Raw genomic sequence first — 12,572 nt, 5'->3', positions numbered from 1 at the left:
CTGCTACAAAACAAAATACTACATAACTAGCTAGCTAACAATACCTAGATTAGCTGGCTAGCTTTTTGTTAACATTAGCTGACTTAAGATGTGATTATATGAATATATATGTTGACTTCACAGGTCCCTCAGCAACATTTTTTAGCCTTGTTAGAAATTTTTTCTTGTTTTTAACAGACGAGGCAGCGCATGGAATATATTGGTGCAGAAAGTTGACAGAGGTTTTAAAAGGGGTGGGGCTTAGGAAGGGTCAATTATATCAATGTTTGTTGTTTGGGTGTACCTAAAAAGAGTTGCTAGGATAACATAAATACATCTTAAGGGAAAATGCATAATGCTAATTCAATTAAAATCTATATTTATTCATGTAAAGATACTAACTTTTTTTTATGTTACAGATTTAATCCACTCAGATCTATTTTTTCAGTGTTTTAGATTATTTCCAACGATCTAATTTTTTAGTGTATTTTCGACTGGGTGTCACACACAGTGACGCTGTTGTGGTCAGCGTCCTGCCCTGTGAAATACACTGCGGCATTGTGAGAAAGTCATTATGCTATAAGGTGACAAGAACAGCTGTTTTCCCCCCATTTTTCACAGCATTTAATTTGTTTTTATTCCTTGTATACATATCCTCATTTCACATGCCAGAGAGGAAGATGTACAAGTGTCAGGGGACCACTGAAACAGCAATAACAGCAGTGTGTGCTCGTGTGTGAACTGTAGGCCCCCGTTTGACAAAAAAAAAAAATAAAAAAATGAAAATAACACAGTTTGTGACACACAGCATGCTGCCAGCCCCCCTCCACACACACACGTCCTGCCAAGATACCTGAGCATCTCTCTCAACAGGGGTCAGCCACATCACTCTTAATGAGCAGAAATCTCTCTGCTTTCCTGCGGTGGCTCTAGCCTGCCATGCTGAATGCTCAGTGATGGTGTACACGGTTAATTGTCTTGGCACAAACTCATAGCCCCATTTTCTCCTCTTTTATGCTGCTGCTTCTGAATTTTAACAAACGCGTTTAGCGCATTTGATTCCTTTTATCAGTTGTGGGTGGGTGGGTGTCAACTTTTTTTTTATATTAAAAGCAGAAATGTTCAGTATTTCTTCTGTTTAATACAGTCTATATTCGACAGATCACTCACTATTTTTCTTGTTTTTTTGCAAGAAAAAGCACAATGCCATCCTGTTCTTTTTCCTCATTTTTAGCTCATCATCCCCTCCCCCTTTCTTGCAGATTTGAATTCATTAGCAATCAAAGAGCCACTGACAAACGCCCAATCTTAATTACCCTCTCATTTGCATATTTGCATATTAATGACTGCAGACTTTGCTGTTTTTCTGCTGCAGTAGTCCCCCTCCCATCATCAACATTGCTCAGACTTCTTTGCCTCCCTACATGCTGCAACACTACGCCTTTCACCGAGCTCAAGGCCTGACACTTTCAGCCTGAAGTTGACAGACATTCAAGGGAAGACATTTCATTATCACTCCACACATGAGCCAAACAGATGAATCATTGTGCTTGTGATTTAAATGGAGGACTCATGTATTTCAGCAGGGCTTCAACTCACTGTCCAGCTCTTGCTTTCAGTCTGTGTATGCACGACTTGACTTAGCTGCAGTGATGTATACACCACACACACAGCACCAAGTATATTTTGATGTTCCTGTTTGGCAGCATACTTGATTTTGAAATGTTATCACAAGTCCTCAGTGCATTGCATCTGATGTGCTTCCCCCTTCTGGTGAAATGGGGGTAAGACAGTGAAGTGGTATTCTGGCAAATCAAGACATCATGTCCGCTGTTACAATACATAACCATTTATTGACAATTATGACTTTATTAAGACAAAATTTTAAATGACTTAACCATAAAAACATGTATATCATTAAACCGTTGCTTAAAGGAGGAAGTGCACAAGTAGAACAAAACAAAAGGAGCGAAATGCCGTAATCCTGCGACAACACAGGATGCACTTCAATGGCAAATCCATGTCCTGTTGTTTACATTACAGCGAATACAAAGTAATAACCATTTGTTTCCGCAGGGACTGCTCAGTGAGTTGTGATGCAGCTCGCTCAAGAGACAAAAGCAGTCTTGTTAAAGCAGGTAATATCCAGGGATGAATTTCTACTGTTTCTAAAGGCAGCCCCAGTGTGGTTAATGTAAAGCTAATGGTACAAGAGCAAGGAGGACGGTGCTTTAAATCAACAACCCCAACAGACAGAGGGTGCATTTAAGGTTGTATCTTTTTATTATTTTTGGCTTTGACATGAGGGTCATGCTAAAATGTTTTAAACATTGTGCTTCACCTCAAGACATCTCGAAATTTGTAGAAATCAGTCACATCGACAAATGCAACAAAAAAAAAAAACCTTCCTAGACTCAATCATCTCTTGCTAACACAGACACACATAACCCCGACCTGTTTAGTAAAATAAACTTATTCTAACATTTCTCAATGTGCTTGCATAACACATATAAAAACAAATTCATATACTATGTATCTGCCTGTACACATGTACAGATGCTTGACCATGATTGTAACAACTGGGATTGACACACTCGTGCTGTAAGCCTTGGAAAATGTGTGAGAAATTCAGACAAGAAAACTGAAAAGCAGAATTTAAAAATAATAGAAAATTACACAGCTATTATTTACATCAGACCAGCATGTATGCTCATCACAGCCACTCCTCTTTTAGGGGGAAAGAAAACTAAAGATTCGACAAATGTTAATGCAACCTGAGATGTGTTTGGATCACACTTGACAAGTTTGTATATATTCCCTTTGTATTAAGCAAACTGCTAATTTATAGACACGTCTAATAATTAGTTTGTGACCTTCCCTGAACCTGAGGGAGGAACTGTTTTTCCAGTCCTAATGCAATAAAAGTTGAAAATGTACTAAATGGCCAATAATGTAATATAATTTCTGAAGCAATAACGCAATAATTTTTTGCACATAATGTTATTATTTATTATCAAATGTCAGACTTCCCTTACACTTACCTTTACTGTTGCTTCTTTCAAATAGCTGCTAAAAAACCTGACCAATCCTGACCCCTGAATCTTAGTTGCAACTCTGAGTAACTTGTCAATGTCAAAAGTAGCTCAGGTGTTTGAGCAACAGTAAGGGTAAGTGTCATGGAAGTCTGACACTTTATAACCAATAAACAAAACTTAAAGTGATATAAGAACAGTATAATATTACATCAGCGGCTCCAATTACTATTATTATTGTTATTTTAATCCAACTGATAATGTAATAACTAGACAACAATGAAATAACTCATTAGATTATATGAAAAAGTTATTATGTCACCAGTTAAGACACTTATTTTGGTAGTTATTACATTAGTGGTTGCTACACACAGCATAACGGCTACAGAACAATGACACCATCTGTGTTTAAACTGATTCCCTATAAGGAGGCGGGCTACACTTCCTAACGGATGCATACACGCACACCTGTGACACACCTGTGACACCACAGATGCCGATTGGTTTTGTTTCTTCTACTTTATGGAGTCTGATCTATTGGGCATGTGTGAATCATGGACTCCAAACGGAGTCTGCAGTGGCCACATGGACAGGTCTGCACAGTCACAACAAACTGGGTTTTCTTTGGTCTGCCACAGGACACTGTGTCGCTGTTAGACTAAATTAATGAATTTAGTAATGAATGAATGAATGAATGAATTTCTCCTAATGTTACATTCTAGCGTTCCTCTCCGTCCACCTCAACATCAACCCCTGCTTGTTTGTGCAAAGCAATCATGTTACATTAAGGTGATATTAACAGACTGTGACACAACACAGTGGCCCAACAATAATACCGCTTGCAAAAGCTAAAGAGGCTGAAACACTGTCTGTTTCTTGTATCTTATGTGCCTCAAATTTAACTGCAGAAGCATTGGTTATTAGGATGGTTGTTCCTAGTTTCACTCTAGGTCCCTCAGGTTAACATATGTCAAAGTGCTTCTCTTTCCCCCAAAAGCAGGGCATTGGTCCTTGATGATATGATGCCGGTCTGATGTACACATTTTAATTTGCTTATAAGGGATATCTTTATCCAGTTTTGTACACATGACTGAAGGATGTTGGGTGAGAGCTAAACAAAATGATAATGGCATTCGTTGGCCAGACAAGCAAAAAGTAATGCAGCAGTGCTGAACCCTCAGCATGGTTGCAATAACAGTGACAAATTCAAATGCAAAGTCTAGCATTTTTAACAGGACTCCAATCTAGCGGCTATAGGTTAAAAAATAAGATATTTAATGGCCCAAAATCCTGAACTGAACTGAACACAAATTAGTGATGACCAATGTTCTCTATGTTGCCATGACACATTCAGAGAAATTATATTGTAATTATTTAAGAGGAAACTTTGTACCGACTTTCCACAAAAGGTGCAAACTGTAGGTACAGTATCTTTCCTAATGTGTGATCACCTGGTTTACATGTCAGTAGGGTTCATCTGATAGATGAGACTTCAGAGGGTCACCTGAGGGAAGATGTGGCAAACAAGGTGTGTATGTTTAGGCAGCAGCTTCTCCACGTTTTTACATGTACATACTGTATATGTGTGTGTGTGTGTGTGTGTGTGTCTGTATGTGTGAGTGTGTGTGTTCAGTCTGCAGTGCGCGTGGGAGTTCTAGGTTGGTTCAGCCCCATGGTTTTACAAAGCCAGCCAGCAAAGTCCACCTCCTCCGCCTCAGACCGCTTGATAAATGTATGGTTCTGCAACAAAACAAGCACAATCATGTACAAATAAGACAATGGACATTAAATAATTCAATAGTTTAAATGAATAGAAACTTTTTTGTTATCTAGACCTGTTAACTCTTAATTATTATTTCTGTTTTTTTAAATATAATTCCTCTGTTAATATTCCCTGTTTACTCATTTATTTAGTGTTTCATTTCCATTTTAGCTATTCACTTGCTGCTGCATCAGTGAAAATTTTCCCAGATGTAGGACTAATAAAGGATTGTCCTCTCTTCTCTTATCTTATGTAATCAACCTGTCAGATATTGCACATGCTCCCAGTGAAAATGGGACCAAACAGAAAAGTGGGAGCTTAAATTCAAACTTAGGCTGTAGTCTAATTGAGGATACTCACCATCAACATTTTCAAGTCCGCTCTGTCTGCTGGATTTTTGATGAGACTGAAAATAATAGAAGAGAGATCAGTCCTCGAGAGAGAGCTTCATCAAAAAACACTGGACTATATATTCATGATAATTTCTTACAGCCAAGCACACACTCAGAAAAGATGTGAAAAGGGACCACTGAGTTATGTTTTCAGGCTAAAATGTCTCACCACTTCGTCACAAAGTCCTGGAAATCAGGGGTGAAGACGCCGTGTGGTAGTTTGGGAGGGGGCTGAAATACAGAAAGGACGTTGAATGAACATGAGATCATAGCAGAGACGGATGCCTTCCTGATTGTGCAAGGATGACAGTAAATACAATTTTAAGTTGTTCTTTTAACACGTTCTTGGAGTCTTACCTCATTTACTATGTAGTCTAGTAGTTCAAAGATGGCCATTGCAGGACCGTGACCTGGAAAAGGAGCCAAAGTAAAACAGCACTTTTATTAGCAACACGGAAGATTTATCTTATTTTGCCTTTAATTAGATTTCAGTGGCAGCATTATAGTTTTCTACCAGAAAGAACTGATGAATCAAAACATTAAAAAAAACTGTCCACAACACCAGACAGTGAGAACTCAAGAGAGACAAGAAACTTGAATCACAAACAGTAAACACTGCCTTGTGGCATTTAACGGTCACAGACTGGCCAAGTTTGTACACCGTATATTTACACCAGGTGACATTATTTCTGCAGATGCACAATAAATATCAGCGCTGATAAATTATCAGCCAAAATTCCCCAGTAATGGTATCAGCTGATAAATATTGGCAGCACTAATCTCTGATTTGACAGATTGTCAAAACATTTATTTTTGAAGGTTTTTTTTGATGTACTTAACTACAAAAACATAACTGAACATCTGAAGAGTCAGAACTGTACTTTAGTGATGTCAGTTAGATTTGTGTTTCTCAGTGAGAGGTACAGAAGTATCCACTGACTTATTCTCTCAGGCAATTAAATAATTTGTTCTACATTTTTATTTCTGTTTTACCTTTCAGTCAGTCAGTCAGTCAAAGAGGGAACTACAACCAAGTCTCATTTTACAACCTTGATGTTAAATAATGATGTATCCCTTGTATTAGGTTCAGTCAGTGCTATTAAGTATTAAATCATCCATCTCTTCTCAATATGTCTTTGCCTTTCTTACCCGCAGGTGTGCATAAACTACAGGTTATATGAACTTCTTTTACAATGTAAAAATAGGAAATTATCAGCTATATTATAGATATCAGCCATTAGAAATAGGGTAATTATTAGTTATCCGCACTGATTAAAAAAATCCATCTTGTGCATCCCCAATTATTCCTAATGCTGCCATGTGGAGTTGCCTGAATACAAAGTAGCAGTGGTTATTTATCATGTACAACAAGGTTGTATAACAAGTTTTCAATGTAGTTCTCCCTTTGATCTAACAAAACTGTTATACTGTGTGTGCTTTCTGGACTATACTGGAGATGAAGGGGCCCAGGCCCTCTGATCTCTACAGACAAGCAAAAATCAAGATCTCGAGTTACATCTGCATGTAGGTCTTAGTGTTTAATATGTTATTATCTCTTCATTCTGCCATTTATTATGTCATTTTGTCTTGTTTTTGTTTTATCATTTATACGTTAGTTCCTCTGTTTAGTTAGTTATTTTGTTCTGTACGTGTGGACAATGTGTTTTTTGTATCTGTTTTCATCATGTCCTTTCATTTGAAATTGTTTGACCCTCTGAAGTCAATAAATATACTCTTAAAAAGAAATAATATTTGCATGAGTTGCTCACCACTGACAGGTCTACCTGGTGGTCTGGGTCTGGGTGAAGTGCTGTGGGTCTCTCTCTCACTACCATCCATGATGGGACGTCCAAATATGGCCTCCAGTTCTTTAGCGTCTGGAGGAGGGATGGGGAAGCGTCCGATCGACAGCTCTACCAGGGACAAACCCATACTCCACACATCCGACTGCACAGAATAGTGGGTTCCCTGTAGTCTCTCAGGCTGCACAGCAAACACAAACGACACACAACAATTAACATTACATCAACAAGTTTAAGAAACTGTTTCTTAATGCTCAAGCACTGAATTAACTGAAAAGAAATGACTAAGATACTGCTCTGATGTCATATTTGTTTTGAACTGTTAGTGGATTAGGCCATTTCTAACAGTTTACAAATATCCTTTTTATTTTTTATTCTGACACTGGTTGAAGTTAGGTTTGATAATATTACAGGGGAAGTTAATCTGAGTTAATCTTTTATGGCAGACATTCCCAAACTTAAAAATGCCACAACCCATTTTGAAATCAGAAAATCTTCTTGGGCCCACTCCAAAATTTCATCACAACTCTGCACTTGTTAAACTAGGGTAGATAAATAAATAACAACACATAATTTAAATCCCACAACTTTGCTTTATTAGTTCTGATTACCTTTAAAAAAATAATCATCAATATTTCATGGTAATTTCAAACTCATAAAAACTGAAACTCATTTATCTATTTGTTTTTAATGACCTCTCAAGGCCCACCTGCAGGGTCTTCACAGTCCACATTTTGGGAATCATTGTTTTAAAGACATGATTCAGAGAGAACCAACATACCGACATATAGGATCTTGTCCCAACAAAGGAATTAGCCATAGAGTCTATGAGCTGCCCGCTGACACCGAAGTCACACAACTTGATCTCCCCGCGTGAGTTCACCAGTATGTTTGAAGGCTTGACGTCTGGAGGTAAAAGGGGTATGTTCAGAAACCTTTATGCCATCAAATGGAGTACAGCCCTGATATCAACAATAAGTTTAACTATTAGACTTTAAGTATCTCTGGACTGTGACCATGTGTATAAACAGGTTTATATGCATTTTAACAAAATACAATGCACCTTACTAGAGTTCCTTATGTGACAGAGATAAAACTACATATTTTAAAGTAGAATCAGTAATTAACTTGATGAAAAGGCGAGTACCTCTGTGCATGATTTGGTGTTTTTCTCTTAGGTAGGCAAGGCCCCTCAAAACCTGTTTAGAAAAGAAGAAAAAGTACACAAGTCAATAATCATAAATAAACTTAATATGGACACAGTCAGAAACAATCATGAAACCCATCCAGACACTTGGCTTGTGTGCTTATATGAGGTCCATGGTTTATTTTGTGCTCAACGTAGCAACGGGGACTTTGAAAAGAATAACACAGATCGTGGAGGAAGGAGAAGGCCGCCTGAAATACGTGGCCAATGGCAGGCTTATGGCTTGATTTCACTCTGCTCCACTACAAATACATACTGAGTCTATCTTTGACAGATGCCGCGTCAAGCAGCACTGAGGAGCTCGAACAGGCAGGAAGACACAGAAAAATCATAGAGAATCAGCTTTCAAGACATAAGACCCCCATGCAGACTCGCAGCCATAAAACTAAAAACTATTTAACCATGTTGTCTACATATCAATGGTAGAAGCACAAAAACGATAAAAAATGTTTGATCAAAATATGATCAAATATCTTATCCTTCCCAAAAGAACTGAAATAATATCACATTGTGATGAAACTTGTGATTTACACCCTGGGTTATGTCCACAGTCTACATCTGGTGAGTGAATATATCTAAATAGAACAATTTAAATTAACCACTGTTTCATTAAAGGCAGCAATGTAATCTCATGTTATATTACGAAATATAAGATAACCACACACTTACAGCAATGCTGACTTTGCCTAGAATCTCTTCAGGGATCCTCTTTGCTTCTTTCAGCACCTGATCCAAAGATCCCCCATCCTGCAAAAATAAGTGAGACAACAAAGAATACAACAGGTCATACTAAAGATCGCTACAATGCATTTTGTATAAAATAAAATGTCACAAGATAACATATATTTCCCACTGTTGTAATGTGCACTGAGTATATTTACGAAATACGTACAGTGGTTCTCAATCTGTAGAACAACCGTGGCTCTTTTTCAAGAGCATGTCAGGTGCAGTACTGTGCAGTTTCATGACACAAATACCACAATGAATTTGCTTTACATTTTACCATAAAACTGCACTACGGAAAGCCAAATTTACATTAAATAATTTGGCAGATGCTTTAGACTAAAATGATGTACAAATGATGATTGTGGTTTCACAATAACCTACTTTACTTCTGACAAATTAAACCAAACATGGTGCTGATACATATGCATACAGTCCTTCTGCATGAATTTACAAGATAAAAATGTGCAAAGGGCCACAAGAAAACAATTTCCCTGTGGGACTATATTGATCAATACAGAAATGTCCTTAATACTTGAACTAGCTCAGTTTTCTCACCATGTGTTCCATGCAGATGCTGATCTCTCCATCGCTGTAAAATGCTCCATAGAAGCCCACGATGTAGGGAGAGTTACACTCATGCAGCACCTGAAGCTCTCGGATGATCTGGTTTCTGATAGCCGGTTTAATTTCAAGATGAATGAGCTGATGAAAAAGAGAATTGTTATACTGGTTTTGTTTTATGGTACGACCATTTGGTTTCTTGTTATCATTTGTGCTAAACTGAAGTAAAATCAATGTTCTTGTGAAAACCTGATGTATAGAGAATTCCATGTGGCAGGTATACTTAGAGAATTAGTTTGAATATTAATTAGTGTCACAGCAGGTAATATTGCTGTAATACAGTTTTAGTGCACATGAGCAAAACATTTTGGGCTACATGATGGTAATAAGAAGCAGTGGACTTATGGATCGATACAATTTATTGACCACGTGATGATAAGAAGATCAGGGTATCTCCAGGGATCTACAAGATCTGTGGCAAACTAAGCTAAATAGTTAGAGTACATACAGACAGCTATCGTTTTAGTTGGTTTTAAGGATTGGATATTAGCCAACATAGTGCGCTGTACCTGTTTTAAACACACTGGATGGATGAGGGACTGTGGACGAAGCAGACTGACATGTCGCCACCACCATGTTTACATTTTTTGAACAGGTGTATTGTTACACTATTGGCTTTTTAAGTTTTATGCCACTTACTTACATTAACAGGCGTAGTTATTGTCAAATGAAATAGGCTCATCTTTGACTTATTTTCATTTTACTATCTCTCCACTGTGCTGTTTCTGCTCTGCTGTTCACTGGCTTCACTCTGAGCACATGTAATTTTGTCCATGTGTGTGTATGTGATGGAGCCGTCCTGATACAGAGCCGGGGTGACGCTGTAGCATGATAATAAATTACATCAAAACATATGTATTTGACAGATAATTATGACATTATTGTATTTACATAGTCCTACGAAAGGACAAGAAAAATTAAGATGTTTGTAAGTGAAATTCAATACTTTTAAGGCCTTTTAAGGTTTTCGATTTTGAAATTCACTACTTTTTAAATACTTTTAAGACACTGTGTATACTCTTAAGATGTAATCGATATATGTGCCACAAGAGTGAATCGACCATCAAGTCAGTAATGGACTGAAGTGAGATGTAAATGTAAGGCTAATTTTAATTCACTGGAACACAATCCAAAACAAGACAGTCTACAGATTATGTGGCCTAGAAATTTTGAGCATGGTAACAGCAGCTACAAAACAGTGTATCTGTAGCTCACCTTCCTGGCCATGATTATTCCCGAAGGTTTGTGGCATTCCTTATTGACGACTCCTCCATTGCCTGCGCCCAGCTCACAGATACGATGGAAGTCATCATCTCTCATCTCGCCCACTTTGGCCTTCTGGGTAAGGAAAGCTTCTAACCTTTTCTTCTGTTGTTCATCCAGGTCCAACTCTTCCAATATTTTTTTAAGTGCCTCTAAATTAGCCCTGATAAAAAGGATACAAGACAGGAACAAAGAATATCTCAGACATGACTGACATTATTGTTTATGTAGTATATGAGGATACTGATATGGTTAATAGAATAACTTACTCAGATGCAACATCAGAGTTGGTCGAGGTGGATAACCCATCACCAGTAGGAGCAATGTTTAAGGGCACTGGTCTCTTTTTCGGGGCCATACTCACTTGTGAATAAATGAGCTCACACTTTTCTCTGAGCTATAAATTATAATTTACTCAACTGAACCCGTCTTCACGTACAGGTTTCTGGCGAACAAGGCTAGGTTATTTGTGATCAGTCTGAGAAGTTATATTTCCGGTGCACACGTTTCGTATCTAAACAGCGAAAAGGTTTTATTTTACGAGCGTCCAGTCAGTTAACTGTCAGTTGTTAGGTACAGTCAGGACAGTTAACTTAGGCAAACATGACCCGGATTCAACACTTTAAAGGTTACACGGACTTGGCCTCAGAATCTGTTGAAATAATCCTTCCCTGATTCACAACACGATGAGCAAAACGGTAAATTATAACAAGAAAATGGGGTAGTATAATGCTAACGTTAGCTTGCCGGCTAACGTTAAGTTAACGTTAGCTAGATTAGTTGTTTTAAATGATAAGACGTAACGGTACTAAAACTGGTTAGCACGACAATTAACATCACTACACTAACGTGAATTATGCAAATTATAAATTAACAGACGCTAACCTAGCTAGCTACAACGCAACGGCAAACAGAATATGTTCAAAACCAGAGCCATCACTAGCAACACTTCACGTTAGCGAGCTAGCTAACTTCATCTGCTAGCTGTTGCGTGACAGTACCACTGTTGCGTGATAATAAGTTACTACATTTAACGCTAGCGAATGGCAAGCGACTGTTTTACTTTACAAACGCTTTCAGTGCGGTTTCCCAGCCAGCTGTTTAAGTTAGAGACACCAGGAGCTAGTGTCGCTTAGTTTATCTTTTCCCCGTCTTCCGCTGGCAGGTGTGAGGCTGCTGCACCCAGACACCGGTCCCAGAATCAGCAGCAACAGAGGTGGGGGCGCGGCGGTCGCGTATACAAGGAAACCCAAGATCTCGCGAGAGTTGTACGCATTGTCTCTTAATTGTGCACGTCATTTAAGATAATTGTGTTTTATAATATTACAACATTGTGTGGAGATCTGATAAGGTTTAGAGACAACAAAACGCTTGGTTGAGATCAGGCAAAGATCGCGCGTTTGCGCTAAAATGATCACTCTCGCGAGATTTTTCGCGGCTCTGGGGTTCCCTTCTAGGCCCGACCCAGCTCAGGGGCTCCAGCAGTACCCGCACACTTCCCGGTGTAACTGTGGATTCAATCTCGCGATATTTCAGATGTTGACAGTCAGCTGTGTAGTGACAGTTTAATAAACAGCCTATGGTAGCGACATGTGAACGGGATTATGCAATAACCCAAAACAAAACTGGACATGCTATAACAATTGTGGCTAAATACACTATTACTACATTTGAATGTAATTATAAGCCTTTGATTTTCATGACAAATCCAATAATTGTAATTGTTAAATACATAATTACTTAATTTTCTAACTTGGTTGAATTTAAATTATACATATTGTCTATCAT

The 12,572-nt window shown here is 38.2% G+C and overlaps 1 protein-coding gene across 2 annotated transcripts; it reads right to left on the bottom strand.

Moving 5' to 3' along the window:
- Positions 1-4,037: 4,037 nt before the first annotated feature.
- map2k2b (mitogen-activated protein kinase kinase 2b) lies at positions 4,038-11,984 on the bottom strand. 2 transcript variants are annotated; one of them, XM_084732137.1, is made up of 11 exons: positions 11,054-11,984; positions 10,737-10,947; positions 9,456-9,602; positions 8,844-8,921; positions 8,115-8,166; positions 7,749-7,873; positions 6,935-7,148; positions 5,523-5,575; positions 5,335-5,396; positions 5,134-5,179; positions 4,038-4,751 (listed from the first exon to the last, which is right to left on the bottom strand). In XM_084732137.1, the coding sequence occupies exons 1-11, from the start codon at positions 11,140-11,142 to the stop codon at positions 4,641-4,643; spliced, it is 1,188 nt and encodes a 395-aa protein (XP_084588263.1). In that variant the 5' UTR covers positions 11,143-11,984; the 3' UTR covers positions 4,038-4,640. The 2 variants fall into 2 exon arrangements, with proteins under 2 accessions (XP_084588263.1, XP_084588264.1); XM_084732138.1 differs by having other exon boundaries at positions 6,950-7,148.
- Positions 11,985-12,572: the final 588 nt, after the last annotated feature.

The sequence above is a fragment of the Lutjanus erythropterus genome, chromosome 12, assembly GCF_056507025.1.
Source record: "Lutjanus erythropterus isolate fLutEry1 chromosome 12, fLutEry1.hap2, whole genome shotgun sequence".
NCBI lineage: Eukaryota > Metazoa > Chordata > Actinopteri > Lutjaniformes > Lutjanidae > Lutjanus > Lutjanus erythropterus.
Note: the sequence above shows the minus strand (reverse complement) of the source record. Positions and strands in the feature narration are given on the sequence as shown.